Source organism: Leucoraja erinacea, chromosome 12, assembly GCF_028641065.1.
Source record: "Leucoraja erinacea ecotype New England chromosome 12, Leri_hhj_1, whole genome shotgun sequence".
NCBI lineage: Eukaryota > Metazoa > Chordata > Chondrichthyes > Rajiformes > Rajidae > Leucoraja > Leucoraja erinaceus.
In genome coordinates, this window is record NC_073388.1 from 25,869,132 (window position 1) to 25,885,561 (window position 16,430).

The 16,430-nt window shown below is 36.9% G+C and overlaps 1 protein-coding gene across 2 annotated transcripts in view; it reads right to left on the reverse strand.

Moving 5' to 3' along the window:
• Positions 1–16,430, reverse strand: part of chm (CHM Rab escort protein) — an 83,204-nt gene that overhangs the window by 24,621 nt on the left and 42,153 nt on the right. For both annotated transcript variants that reach the window (XM_055643881.1, XM_055643880.1), the window contains exon 9: positions 5,875–5,952. In XM_055643881.1, coding sequence (XP_055499856.1) covers positions 5,875–5,952 — 78 coding nt within the window. The remainder of the gene's footprint in view (positions 1–5,874; positions 5,953–16,430) is intronic.

Genomic DNA, 16,430 nt, shown 5'->3' on the forward strand with positions numbered 1-16,430 from the left:
ATTGGTGAGACCACACCTGGAGTATTGTGTACAGTTTTGGTCTCCAAATCTGAGGAAAGACATTCTTGCCATAGAGGGAGTACAGAGAAGGTTCACCAGACTGATTCCTGGGATGTCAGGACTTTCATATGAAGAAAGACTGGATAGACTCGGCATGTACGCGCTAGAATTTAGAAGATTGAGGGGGGATCTTATAGAAACTTACAAAATTCTTAAGGGGTTGGACAGGCTAGATGCAGGAAGATTGCTCCCGATGTTGGGGGAGTCCAGGACAAGGGGTCACAGTTTAAGGATAAAGAGGAAATCCTTTAGGACCGAGATGAGAAAAACATTTTTCACACAGAGCGTGGTGAATCTCTGGAACTCTCTGCCACAGAAGGTAGTTGAGGCCAGTTCATTGGCTATATTTAAGTTAGATGTGGCCCTTGTGGCTAAAGGGATCAGGGGGTATAGAGAGAAGGCAGGTACAGGATACTGAATTGGATGATCAGCCATGATCATATTGAATGGCGGTGCAGGCTCGAAGGGCCGAATGGCCTACTCCTACACCGATTTTCTATGTTTCTACGTTTCTAATAGACAATAAATGCAGGAGTAGGCCATTCGGCCCTTCGAGCCAGCACCGCTATTCAATGTGATCATGGCTGATCATCCCCAATCAGTCTGCTATTGGGGATGAAGAAGGGCATCAGTCTGAAGAAGGGTTTCGGCCCGAAACGTTGCCTATTTCCTTCGCTCCATAGATGCTGCTGCACCCGCTGAGTTTCTCCAGCATTTTTGTGTACCTTCGATCTTCTAGCATCTGCAGTTCCTTTTTGAACACATCCCCAATCAGTACCCCGTTCCTGCCTTCTCCCCATATCCCTTGACTCTGCTATTTTTAAGAGCCCTATCTAGCTCTCTCTTGAAAGCATCCGGAGTACCTGCCTCCACCGCCCGCTGAGGCAGAGAATTCCACAGCCTCACCATTCTCTGTGGGAAAAAGTGTTTCCTCGTCTCCGTTCTAAATGGCTTACTCCTCATTCTTAAACTGTGGCCCCTCGTTCTGGACTCCCCCAACATCGGGAACATGTTTCCTGCCTCTAGCGTGTCCAAACCCTTGACAATCTTCTATGTTTCAATGAGATCCCCTCTCATTCTTCTAAACTCCAGAGTGTACAAACCCAGCTACTCCATTCTCTCAGCATATGACTGCACAACCTACGCTGCACTCCCTCAATAGCAAGAATGTCCTTCCTCAAATTAGGGGACCAAAACTGCACACAATACTCCAGGTGTGGTCTCACTAGGGCTTTGTACAACTGCAGAAGGACTTCTTTGTTCCTATATTTGATTATTTTTGTTATAAAGGCCAACATGCCATTCGCTTTCTTCACTGCCTGCTGTTCCTGCATGCTTACTTTCATAGACTGATGTAGAAGGTCCCCCAGATCCCGTTGTACTTCAGTTTTTCCCCAATTTGACACCATTTCGATAGTAATCTGCTTCCTGTTTGTGCTACCAAAGTGGATGTTAATTTATCCACATTAAACTTCATCTGCCTACAGACACTGCACAAATACGCTTACACTCAACAGAAACTCCCAGAAACTCTAAATGAATCTACAATCATACTCATGCCAAAAACGGATAAGGATCTTGAAGACCCAGGTTCATTTAGAGCAATAGCCCTTTTAAATACTGATCAGAAAATATCAACTAAAATGCCATCTCATAGATTGAGCTTAGTGATTTAACAAATTAATACACCCCGACCAAACAGGTTTTATTCCAAAACGTTATTCATTTTATAATCTGAGAAGACTATTCAATATTATATATTCCAATAGAATTCCTAATGCAGATCTAGCAATTATTTCGTTAGATGCTGAAAAAACATTTGACCAGGTAGAATGGCCATATTTATTTTCAGTGATGGAAAAATTTCCAATTGGGAGAGAAGTACTGTACATGGGTTAAATTGTTATACTCTAATCCAACAGCTAGAATATTAACAAACCAAATGTTATCAACTAAATTTAACCTCTCTAGAGGTTGTAGACAAGGATGTTCACTTTCCCCACTATTATTTGCTCTTGCAATCAAACCCTTAGCAGAAAGCGTTAGAACCCATACAGGAATATACGGATATAACACTAGAGAAACAAGGAATACAATTTCCTTATACGCAGATGATGTACTAATATATATTACAAAGTTAGAAACTAGTATTCCGAATCCATTAAATTTAATAACTCAATTTGGTCAGTTCTCAGGATATAGAATTAATTGGAATAAAAGTGAAATCATGCCAATAACAAAACTCAATCTACATACATTACAACAATCCCCTTTTAAAATAGTTAAAGATAAATTTAAATACTTAGGAATCTATGTAACTAAGACATATACCTCTTTATTTAAACTAAATTTTCCACCCTTACTGAATAAACTACACAAGAATATGCAATACTGGAAAACACTTCCCATTTCAATGCTTGGTAGAATTAATGCTATAAAAATTATCTTCTTACCGCAACTACTGTACCTATTTCAATTAATCCCGATATATATCCCAAAAACATTTTTCAAAAAAGTCGACTCCATTGTTACAAGTTTTATCTGGGATTATAAGAATCATAGAATAAGTAAAAAACATTGATGTAAGTCAAAGATAAATGGAGGTTTGGCTTTGCCAAATTTCTTGTTTTATTTTTGGGCAGTCCATATTAAAAACATGAATTTCTGGCCGGAAGAAATGGAACAACCAGATTGGTTAAGGATGGAAAAGGAAGACTGTTTACCTTTTGAAATTGGACTGTTCATATTTGCTACCACAAAACTGCACAAAAAAACCTATAAGGAAAACCCCATAATACATAGTGGAATACGAATTTGGAAACAATTTAAAAAAGTTTTAAAATTTAATAATATACCACTATGCCTTCCCATTGTAAATAATCCCTTATTCAAACCATCCTTCTTGGATAAGGGTTTCACACAATGGAAAAATTATGGAATTAAAAAGATTGGACATCTTTATGGGAAAGGCACTTTTCTTTCATTTCAGGAGTTATAACAGAATCATGGACTGCACTCAAATAATTTCTTCAGATAACTACAAATTAGAGATTATGTTAAATTTTACAAACAAGTCTACAGGACTAGGGAACCAGAAATCTTTGATGAATGTTTGAACAAGCATCCTAACTGAAAAATTAATAGCTTATATTTATAACACCTTCCTAAACAACGAGGTACCACCGACGGAACCATATAGACACACATGGGAAAATGAATTAGGTCATCCTATAACAAAAGATTTGTGGGACGAAAGTTTACAACATATACATCAATGTTCGTTAAATGCCAAACATGCTTTAATACAATTTAAAGTCTTACATAGATTACACTACTCTAAAATAAAACTAAATAGAATCTTCCCACAAATCTCTCCTATTTGTGATAAATGTCTACGTCTAGATGCTAATTTAACACATGCGTTTGCAAATTGTATAAAAATTAAACAGTTCTGGACTGATATTTTTGAAATAATTTCAGAAGTTATTAATATAAAACTGGATCCAAACTCAAAATTAATAATACTTGGAATATCAGAGCAAAGTTTAACACTCACAACAAGCCAAAGAAATTTATCGACTACAGTATAATAACCGGGAAAAAAATAATATTAAAATTTTGGAAAGGCCCTACGACCCCCACAATTAAAATGTGGATTGTGGAAATGTCGGCGACCCTATATCTAGAAAGAATTAGACTTGTCTTAATGGACAAACAAGAACTTTTTGATAAAATATGGGCTCCATTCATTAATTATCTGACGGGATAGATTGGCCCAGCGCGAGAACCCAACTGAAACTTGAACTCAGGATTAGATGAAAAGTCATACTTTATAATCTACGAACCTATCTCCAATGACGTAATATAATTAATCCATTCCACCTTTTTTGGGGTTTTTTTGATATTTGTAACTATTTTTTCTCTCTTTCTCTCATAAAAAAAACATTAGAAGCAGAAGTAATCGACAATTTAAAATGTTAATAATGTATGACTGATGAATATGAAAAGTTTTTTTACTATAATATGTAACTATACTTTATAATATGTCTACTTCTAATAAAAATATTATTTTAAAAAATAAATAAATAAAATAAGAAACTTCATCTGCCATGCATCTGCCCACTCCCCCACCTGTCCAAGTCACCCTGCATTCTCATAGCATCCTCCTCACAGTTCACACTGCCACCCAGCTTTGAGTCATCTGCAAATTTGCTAATGTTACTTTGAAACTACACACAATACCTTATTCAGTTATAGCGGACAATCGTCACTAACGGACAACATTCCCTCCCCATGGACCGTTATAACAAGGGTTTACAGTACTACATTTTTAGTATATAACCTATATTTAAGATATACCCCAGGTAAGAATCCTGTATCTAGTGTCCAGTGAAAACTCCCTGTCCTGCCCCTGCTCTGCCCCCACCCCCCCAAATTAGTTTTTTCATCACATTGTGTAAATAGCGACTCAGAATGTCCTGGGAAACTCAACAAACATTAAATCACACATGCAGCTTTATTATTCATAAATTTTCACTTGTGCTTTCAAAATGACTTAAAACAGCAGCAGGTCAATACTAAAGAATATAGGAAAGATAGATTGGAAGCACGTGTCCAGAAAAATACAAACAATCTTTTAGTTTCACAAAAGTAAACCAATCTAGAACAGCCATTCACAAAAATCTAGCGAAGAATTTAATTGCAGTTTTAAAATATTTATCATGTCAAATGTTTATTCTGATATAAAGTACCTATGTAGATTTGGGGCTGTAAGTGGCCAAAGTCCAATACAGGCTTTTCACCTCTATCATATTAGATGGTGGAAGTATCTTTAAACGCAATTACTTCCTGTCATTTTTCCAGTCGTAAGCACTGGTTTTGGTAACAAATAATACACAGCACAAATGCAACTCTTACGTATATACTCCAACAGCCTTTTTTCTTGGGTTATGTTAACTGATGGTAGCGCCATACTCCACATTCAGATCAGCCACATTATATAGGTCAAAAAGGTTTTATTTTTTAGTTTGGAATGCTTGATATGTTAATATCCTCAAGGCACTCCAGTGTACGTAGTCTAATTTTAATTTGATACTGTTTGGGAACAGTATCCTAAGCTGATACATTCCTTAGTTACACCACTCATTTCTCATTAATGTTAGCAGCTGATAGTCTGTATAAAGTAAATCTTTTGCATCAAAACAAAGTGAAACAAAAGATAAAACAATTCTCTGACATTAGTACCTTGGACAAAAGCATTTCTTTACAAAGCTCCGCGGGGGAGTTATTACTCACCTCAAATGGGGCATAGATTTGAAAAACATCAGTCGAGTTTCGCCACTCAGTAAAAGTTTAAAGAAAAAGGGCATCGCTGTTTACAGCAATGAACTCTTTTAAAAAATAAATCATTAAAACTTTTTTTCCTCATTTTGGAATGACAACCATAATCAACAGCGATTAATCTGGTGAATCTTTTAGTGAACTCAATTTATAAAATGCAACAGAGGCTTTTTGTCTTCAGATGAAAATCAATTAGTGTAGGTAAGGCCACATGGAAAAACTAACATCACTCATCACTAGCCCCTGGCAGCTCAAATGATTTGTCTTCTAAGCTTGGGTGATCAGGAGCTGCTGTAATATCTCAAGAAAATTAATTTTGTTTCTACATTCTAGACCGAGTTTCCTTGTTTGGTGGACCTTTACACAAATAACTTTTAATCAAGGCTGATCTTTGATTAATATCATGGGTGATCTCAGAAGAAGGCTCTTTTTTCATGAGCCCTTATACAGATAGGTCATTGCCTGTGTCCTTACCTTGCTGTTTCTCTGTCGACCACCAGGCATTGCACAGAATGTCGCAGGCAGTATGTTCCACCAAAGACTGCAGACATCCTGCAAGAAATAGTGCAAGCGTGATTTTTCTTTCAAACAGCAAACAATATTTTTACATCTTGCATTCAAATTGAAGAAATCAGGTAATCTTAGAAACTTGAGTGAGTTTTCTCCTTTCAATTCCACAGCTACTGTACTTATATTTCAACTCTGAATTATTTGTGAGTTCAAGCAATACAGGTATACCACAAAAATCTTTTACCAAATGCAAAGAATACAAAGACTATACATAGTACTTCAAATCCATGATGTGCTACCGTTAAGAATTTGGAACTCCATTTTATCTATTTGCGGATTATTCAAACAATTCCCTTATAATGGAGAGAATTGTACTGAAATGTTTTATTTTCTTAGTGTCCAAAAGACTTTTATAGAAAGCACACTGAAATGTTGTTTAAAATTTAGCTACCTCGATCTAAAATATATGCAATTCCCTCAAATAACTTTAAAGTAAAATTAGTTTAGGGTTAGGTATTAGTTTCCAGCTTAAACTTGTGACAATTAATAATTCATACACTGGGCGAACAATTAAAATTTGCTGTTTGATTCTCGGTTTGCAATCAATGAGAATTCTTTGTCAAGTTAGCTGCTGAGTCAGCTTGATCACACCACAGCTTCCAGACACCAGTAATCTCCCTGACCTGATGCCTGATAAGAATGCAGTCAGAAAACTGAAAATTTCCATCAGAGATGATCAAATCCTTGAGGAGTTTATTTCATGGACATCAGTGAACATTGATACTGACCACGGATTCACAATGATCTTAAAACTTCAGGTTTGCATTTATAAGCACATTATAAAGCATAAAATGCTTAGATCAAACAGGAAACAAGTCAGTTCAATTAAATATTTTGCCTTTCAAAGAACAAAACTCTACTTCAGCAGAATATTTTGCACTGAATAGTATAATATGCTCGCTTTAATAAAGCAGCTTAGTCAAGCATGGAAGAGCTGTTAATAATTTTGATTGATTTGAAGACTATAGGTCTTGGTGGGGGCAGGGGTTTAACAATTAATAATACAAGTTGAAAATAGCAGAACCTATAGCAGTACAAAAATAATGGAAACCTTTCAATGTTCCAATTACAGCATCTGTTGAAAGCTTTATGCAACAATTATATGCAGTATTCATCCAAATTAAGTTTTGTTCACTAGGTTAAAGTCAGGCTGTCCTGACCAGGAATTAGAGAGCTACTACATTGACACAATATATAATGCCATAATATATGTTGCAATGTTGTAATAAATGGAAGAGTAAAAGATGGAATCCAGGAACAATTAGATAATCAATGTTTGGCATTGAGAAGAGAGTTTGATGACAAAAGTAAAAGAAACAAATGGCTACCGCAATAATAGAATCATTATCACAATAAAGCATAAGAGCCATGAATACAATCTGAAATTGTTGAATTTAATAGCATAGAAGCTTCTTTCCAATTTAAAATGTTGTATGGCATCCTTAGAGTGGGCGGCCTAGTGACACAACTGGTAGAGCTGTTGCCTTTCAGCCCCAGAGACCGTGTTTGATCCTGAACTCTGGTCCCCTTTTCTGCAGTTTGCACGTTCTCTATGACCATGTGGGTTTCCTCTGGGTGCTCCGATTTATTTCTACATCCAAAAAACATGTGGGTTTGTAGGTTAATAAACCTCAGTATAATTGCACTAAATGTGTAGAGAGTGGATGAGAAAGGGAATAATATAAAACCAGTGAATCGATGGTCAGTGTACACTCGTTGGGCCGAAGGACTTGCTTTCATGCTGTACAGTATCTCCATCAACACTCTCTTTATATTTAGAAGTCCCTTAAACATCACCCTGTAATACAAGGTTTTTAGAGCATCATTTCTGGGTTTCCATGTGTAACACATGGCGTCATTTTGAATCCACAATTTTTTATTAATCAGTTTCAAGGTCCTATAGCTACAATCTCAGGACAAAGGACTAAAGATAATATAGGTGGAGCTAGTAGAGAATGTCATTTCTTTAAGAAAGGATGTTGCAATGATGGGAGAAAGGATTAAAAGTAGTCCCAAGGATCAGAGATCGGCAAAGGCTGGTAGAGAATAATATTCATGAGACACTTTTGTTTTGCAAACGGCAAAAACTCTCGAAAGCTACAACTTAACACTCAAGTGATATCCGTGAACGGCTGAACTTTCAAATTCACGTGCAAGCCATATCTGCTCCCGTAGGTTTAAGATGTACCGTGACTCTTTTCTTCGAGTAGTGTTCTGAGTTCTCTCACTTCAGGTAGCCCTAGCATTTCCTCCCTCTCTATCCCTCCCCCACCCAAGTCGCACTGGCATCTCATTTTCACCCTACAAACAGCTTACAATGCCCCGTTTCCTTTATCATCGTTACCTTTTTGCATATCTTTCCTTCATTGTTCTTTATCTCTCCACATCACTGTCTATATCTCTCTTTTCCCTTATCCCTAACCAGTCTGAAGAAGGGTCTCAAACCGAAACGTCACCCATTCCTCCTCTACAGAGATGCTGCCAGTCCAGCTGGGTTACTCCAGCTTTTTATGTCTTTCTTCAGTTTAAACCAGCATCTGCAGTTCCATCTTACACGTTTCGTATGCATAAGCAACAGCCTGGAATGTCCTTGAAGCTAGGAAATGGAGGCCAACGATGGCATGATCAATGAACTCAGTCACATGTTCACCTGCATTCAAGTCACAGAAGAGCAGAAATCTCCTTGAAGACAGACTTGCAGTGTTATCTGCATGGACAATGGTCCTCTGAGAAAGAGCAAGCAGCATAGATCTCTAAACTCTAGGTGGATAAGGTTTTGGTTATTTTCTGCTTCCTCCAACAATGCCCACAGTTGCTTGCAAATACACTGGTCCATCACCAACCTGGTAAATTGAACCATGCAGTGTTTCAAGCAAATCTAGGTTTCTGTAGACAGAATAGTTTCCTAGGATGGGAAAATCAAATACTAGAGGGCATAGCTTAAGGCGAGAGGGTCATAGTTTAAAGATGTGAGGCGCAACATCTGTTTTTTTCCCAGGCTTTTAAATGGAGTGCCTGGAACGTAGTTGTAGAAGATCCGACTGGCAATTGAGACTTCTGGATAGGCATATGGATATTCAGGGAATGGAGGGATATGGATTATGTGCCGGTGGATAAAAGATGGTCTTGGCAATGTTCCGCATAGATATCGCGGGCCAAAAAAACCTGTTCTTGTGTTGTTCTGCTCTAACTGATTGTATTTGAGTTCAAAATGAAATAATGGATCAGTAAGTATTGACAACTAAGAAAAGTGAACAATCACACTATGTGCGTGAATGGATTAAAATGTGTGAAGAAACTTTACACAAACTTAACATTTAATTTCTGATTAAGAAGGTTTGCAATTGTGAAGGGTGAAGAAATATTGTCCTAATTTTGCATCATTTTTAAGATCTTTGAGAGATCAATTACTACATCTTCCTCCTCAAGAATGCTCTTACAGGTATCTTTTGATTTTTGAAGTAAATTCTACTTTAAGCAAAGACTCACATACTGTAGTTCAGTACACAGAGCCAGTTAACTTTCCTTTAATGGCTGATAAAAATCACAAGTGAAAGAAGATATAATAGTGTCTTGATCTTTTTATTAATGGAAAATGATACGAGCCTAAAAATACAATAAAACCAAATCAAATAGTCGTTTAAAATGTCAATGTTGCTATCATATTTTACCTTTTCAGAACCGTGTGCATGTAATTGGAGGTCTTGTTTTATTCTTGTTTTTGAAATTCTGGAAAACATCTACTTTTACTGTAAACGTGTAAAAACTGCTGATCGGCACTAGGAGCCGAAACGGAGTATTCGACCCACAGGCCCAAGATACGGCTGAATAAATATGAGAAGGAGCAATCGAGCTGTTTCAGACTGGCATTTGGCATTCTGCATTGGGAATGCACACCAGTTACACAACTCAGATGCAAATTTTGTACACCTACCTTGTGCAAGTTAACTGCAATGTTAGTTCAGTGTCACGTGTACTAGATACAGTGAAATACTCTGTTTTGCATGTTATCCAGGCAAATCATACCAAACTCGAGTGCATCAGCTAGTGCAAATAAGAAAATAAACAGTGCAGAATATACTGTCACAACTACAGAAAAAGGAGAGCTCAAAGGAGAGGCTGTTCCAATTAAATTGTGTTTTGGACCCACATACCTCAGCTTTATTACTGAGTGTTTAACTCTTAAAATTGGTCAGTCACATATTTCAGCTTTGGCTTTTACTGTTAGTACACTCCATTTAGTATTGTACTTTTCCAATGTTATCCTACAGCCAACGTCAACAAAAGTAGAAGCTATATTATAAACAAAGGCTAACACTTAACTTGTTTTCTCTTGCACATCAAACTGGCGCTGTCACATAAAAAGTTCACTGATTTGCAGTAAGATGTGATTTATAAAGGGTTATGAACTATGAAATCTAACTTTGCACATTTTCACCATCAATGTGATAGAATTTTGAGAGTGTCCCTCTGAAAGTTAACTGATCTGATGTACGTCACTTTCCTAAAAATTCATTGATTGATTAGAAACATAGAAAATAGGTGCAGGAGAAGGCCATTCGGCCCTTTGAATCAGCACCAATGTTCATTGTGATCATGGCTGATCGTCCCCAATCAATAATCCGTCCCTGCCTTCTCCCCATATCCCTTGATTCCACTAGCCCCTAGAGCTCTATCTAACTCTCTCTTAAATCCATCCATTGATTAATTGATTTTCATAAAACTCTGCCACTCCCCTGAAAAAAAATGCTATTTTGTGAAAATGCATCAGGTTTAAATTCTACCTGTTCCATTTAGCAGTTTATCTTTCTTTACTTTGTTTTATTTCCAATAACTTAATTTCCATCATGCCAGATTAAGACTTGGTTAATTTAAAATCTTGCAAAGCATTTTCCAAAGCTAGATTGTCAAGTTGCCATACAGTTGCTTATTAAGTTTCCTGGACCAATTTATTTCTTCCACATTAACCTTGCCTTGGGGTTGGGCTCTAGTTCCAATTCACCTCCAATATCAACAGAGTGCAGTGGCATTGATGATTTTTTTCGTCAATCTGTCAGCACCTGTAAACTCACTGAATCTTGAAGCTTCTCCCAGGAAGGTTTGTGATATTTCACGTGCCTCAGGTTTTTGCAAAGTTTTACCTTCGCGTTTGCAAGTAATTTGAAATTTCCATTCTACCTCCTGTAACATAGACTGTCCGCTCCTCTTGTAACCCACCAACACACCAAAATTCAAGAGAAGCGTCATTGCTCCCTCCCCACATACCACAGTGCCAAATTCTAACATGACATGTATTGCCAAACCATCTGCACTAAATCCACTAAGGCTCCAGCACTCAATCCAATGCTTAAACTGGTATAAATCATCCTGCTACTTTGGTTGCAAGCCATTGCCCAAGTTCATTCCATGATCTCCATTAGCTTACACTGACCCCACCCCAACATTGCAGTTTGATTTCTAACAATACCCCAAGAATTGGTAAAAAAAACTGTTATATTGGAATAACAGAGCATGGATAGAGCAGAAATAAGCAGAGGAAGAAAATAAAACTCCATTACAATAAAAGTGTGTTCGAAAAATAGACAAAGGGTTCATCTTACTAACTTTACAAATTGACATTTTAAATAGCATGAGTACATAGAAACATAGGAAACAGATGCAGGAGTAGGCCATTCGGTCCTTTGAGCCTGCACCGCCATTCAATATGATCATGGCTGAATGTTGTACATGAATACATGAATGTTGCCAATTTTTAATTTAGACAAGGACTGCAGATGCTGGTTTATAAAAGAAAAATACAAAGTGCTGGAATAACTCAGTAGGTCAGGCAGCATCTTTTAGTTTAGTTTAGAGATACAGCACAATAACAGGACCTTCGGCCCACCGAGTTTGCACCGACCAGCGATCCCCACACATTAACATTATCATACACACACTAGGGACAATTTTACATTTAAACCAAACCAATTAATCTACAAAGCTGTACGTCTTTAGAGTGTGGAAGGAAACCAAAGATCTTGGAGAAAACCCACGGTGACCGAAAGAACATACAAACTTTGTACAGACGGCACCCATAGTCAGGATCGAACCCGGGTCTCTGGCGCTGTACAGCAGTAGCTCTACCTCTATGCCACCATGCCACCCCGAGAACATGGAGAGGCAATGCTTTGAGTTCAGGCAGGAGGGGAGTCCCAATCTGAAATGTCACCTAACCCCATTCTCCAGAGATGCTGCCTGACCTGCTAGGTTACTCCAGCACTTTTTGCCGACTTTTAATTGTTTTGTTTCACTATAATCATCCATTTTGAATGAATTGCATTCACTTGCTTAGACTTGATGGAGTAAATGGTCTCCTCCAATGTTGTATGGGAATAGAAAAACAAACCAGGACAAGCAAAGTTAATACTTTGCTCCAAATTAGCTGCAAAGCTTAAATCGATTTATTCTGGTTCTCAGGGCATGTAGTCAATGATTATATCCACATAAATGGGAAAAATAAATCTACTAAATTATAAAACATTGGGATCTGAAACACATATAATGGCAATTGTTTTTCCTTCGTGGAATATCAGAACTTGACATGCAGTTCTAAAAGAGTAAAATAAAATTCTAAGCAGTGATATGTTAATGTTACATATTAAAAAACCCTTCTGAATTTGCTACATTTAGGCACTATGAAGACTCTTAAAATACAAGCTGCCCCATGCAGCTTGCTATAACAAACTCCACAGGTTTATTTTGGCATTTCAACTCAAGATATGTAGCACCAAAATGCCACTAAAACTTATTTCCATAGGACTCGGGCTACAGGTCGTCCTCACAGCCGGGTACAACAGCTCAATAAGAGACACCACTCATGGTTCAGTAGTTTTTCCTCAGAAATTGTGCAAACAAGGATAGACAATAGCTACTGAGTGCATTTTAAGAAAAAAAAACTTCCTCTCAAAATGGACCAAGACATATTTTGAATGCACTTAGAGAAAATAAGGTTATTCCAAACATTAATAGAGCACATTGACATTTGTTCAATTCACCCCACTCCTTTCCCAGTTTTAAATACGTGCCACCTTAAATCAATCAGCTGTAGCATAGCATAGCACACCAAAGTGGAAAAACTCACATTTATTCACATTAAACTGCATCTGCCATGCATCTGCCCACTCACTCAACCTGTCCAAGTCACTCTGCATCTTCATAGCATCCTCCTCACAGTTTTGAGCAGTCACTTGCTTTCTACTCCAATTTATTTGATAATTGAATTTAAATTCCTCAGCTGCAGTAAATTCCTCAGTAGAATTCAAACTGATCTGATATACGTCACTGAATAGACAACAAACAGGATATTACTGCATCAGGTGTGGTGGGAAATTAAAAATAGGGACAAATAATTCAGATCAGCAAGTAATTTAATCCGCCACCCCAGCCCTTCCTCGTATTATTAAGAGGTGGTGGAAATCTGTAAGGCACGATTTCTCTAATGACGACAAATACCAAAATGAAATGAAATTTAAGTCAAATTAATTTCCTTCAGTTAAGCCCAAAGAAGCTACATTTCTGTCTTTATAATCAACAATTAATAGACCACAAAAATAAGTTGAGAACTGTAAACAAAAAGACAAACTGTTGGAGTAATTCAGCAGGTCAGGCAATATCGCTGAAGAACATGAATAGGTGACGTTTCAGGTCGGGACCCTTCAGAGAACTGGATATACCTGACCAACAGTTTGGATGCACTGACTGCAATACCAGATACATACAGGGGTTATTCTTGGATTTAAAAATCTAACGCGATATGGGTTATTAATGTGAGCAGGCAGGTTTTCTTCTTTGAAGTTAATGATTACAGAATGGCTCACAGGATTCAGTTTTTATCATCAAGATTTAAACTGAACCACTTGCACCACTGAAGAAATAAAGGTCATCTCTATTACCCTTTACATTCGTAAAACAAAGACAACCAATCTTAATCATATACAGAAAATAGCTCTGATAATTGTGGTCTGTTCAGGAGTTGAGGAACCTTTTCATGCTATTAACCCTAAAAAAAGTAATGTCATTTGAAGTATCCAACTAGCTGCTACCATTACTAATATGTATTCATTTGCTGAAAGAAGATGCCTAAACTGTATTTGTTCTCACCTTTAGCCTTCCAGTATCAAATCACATTATGACTAAATTAACAACTGCAGAAATTTCAGACCTCGCATCATACCGTTTCATATAGTCTTTAAATGCCATTTCAGTTCCTATCAAGACAAATCAGTGAAAGCAATTTTAAATGCAGCTGCTAAACAATAAGACCCATTAATAGCTGAACTCTGACAGCACTATACATGATGATTTATGGTTCTGTATATAATTTGATTATTCTATTAATTCTGCTGATTACTGTTTCTGCTAATACAGTGAAGGTCACTTCCAAAATAAATCTTCATTACACACTTACATTAATGGTGGGAAAATACTGCCTCTAACTAGTTGTTTTTCTTAATTAAAAGCTAACATAACAAGAACTAAATATGCTTGAGGGCTACTTTTGCTTCTGTTACAGAGCTAGGATGGTTTAATAATAGAGTGGAAACTATTTCAACTTAAAACTACATTACCAAATGAAATGATTAGAAGACAAATGTAAGTCTGTGATTCAATGAATCTGTAAATTGTTAAGTATTTATTCAGGGACATAAAATACCATGTTAAAACATTCTATTTTCATACTTTTCATTAAAGCAAGAATTTCTGATTGAATAGAGGGGAGGGGAATGATCATTTTAGCAAATATATTATTTTGGTCACGAAAGATTGTAATTCAAACATAAACAAGGCTAAAACAAACCTATTTAAAGTAATATTGTCAAACTGCTGAGGCAAAAATGATGCATGGGCGTGGATGTGGCATTTTTAAGTTCGCTATGACAAAACTAATTGGAATAAACTGTGTTCATTGCAAATTATTCAATTTAAGCTGATAAAAAGCATTCAAGTACCCTCAATCTGTATCCCACAAGTCAAACCAAATGTTATTTGTTCAAGACACTGTACAATTCATTTTTATTCAAACAGAAATTTCCAACTCAATTTTGGTGCTTACAGGTCCACTTGGGAGACATTAATACAGCTTAATACACATTTATTGGCTAGAAAATTACTTCCAGTCAATCTACCAATAAAAAGGGTTACATTTGGAAAAAAACTCAAACATTTTGAATAGGCATCAGTAAAGTCAATAGTGGAATATACTTTATTATTATTAATTGCAAGATGTTAACTTTTATCACTGCTTTGTTTATCTCATTTAATGAGGATCAAAATAGGATATTTTATACTGGTCCCTCTAAATGATCCTAAATAGGGCAATTACTCCAGCTTTGCCATCATCAGAAGCAATTTTATAACCAGTCCAAACAGTCCTGCCAATCTGACTCCGAAGGCATGCAAATCTAACAGTCTGGAGAAACATTTCCAACAGTTGAATTTTCAATGATGCTGCACCGAGCAGAGGTTTTTAGTTTGTGCCGCCAAATCACGCAGCTTGGGCAACGGCATCACTGGCAAAAAAAGTACAAGACAGTTTATGAAAAAGATTTTCTGCTGAAAGAATGCTATTGCAATCCCTTCCAGCAACCTTTATTGTAACGTGAACAAATCCCACTGGCTTCATTAAAGGATCTGATAAAAAATGACTGGCAACTTTAATCAAACAGATTTCCATCGGCAACTGTAAAGTATCCACTCAATTACAAGTTCTACAATCTTGAAAACAATTTAATACTTTGAGTTAAATTCTTGAGTGCGCGGCTAACCATTTAGAATTTTCCTTCCTCTTCCCTGCCTCCATTCTATTTCTCCAAGTTCTGGTCTGATGACGAATATTTCTTCCATTGCGCTTAACATTGATTCCCCTCTTCCATTGTGGTCAAAGCCATTGACCAAGTTACATCTACCACTTGGGGGGGGGGGGGGGGGGGGGGGGGGGGATAATTGCTCCAAAAGATAGGAAATTACCACAAGGAAGCAGACTTGGGGTTGTGGCGAGGTGACCTTGGGGTGGAAGAGGTGAAATTAAAGAGGGTAAAATAGGATCAGATTATTAAAGGATAAAGGAAACAGAGAAAAGGCAATGTTTAAAACAGGACACGCTGAATTTATTTGATGATACCCTTCAGCACTTTAATAAGGGATCTTTGAATTCAGAAATGGATTCACATTTATATTCTAAATATTTTAAAAATGTATCCAAAAATGTTTGACATACAGGTAAATGAGAGTAATTTTAATAAATGTATGGATTTTATTTTCATTCAAGTACTAAATGAAAAAAATTTGAGATACAAATATTTTAATTGTTGCAGAACGAAGAAAACCCACAGGTTTCTTGGAGATTGTAATGCAGAAGATGATGAAGCACTCCTGTAGGAGGCAGCTGCCAAATGCAGGAAAACTGGAGGTCAGCATGTTAT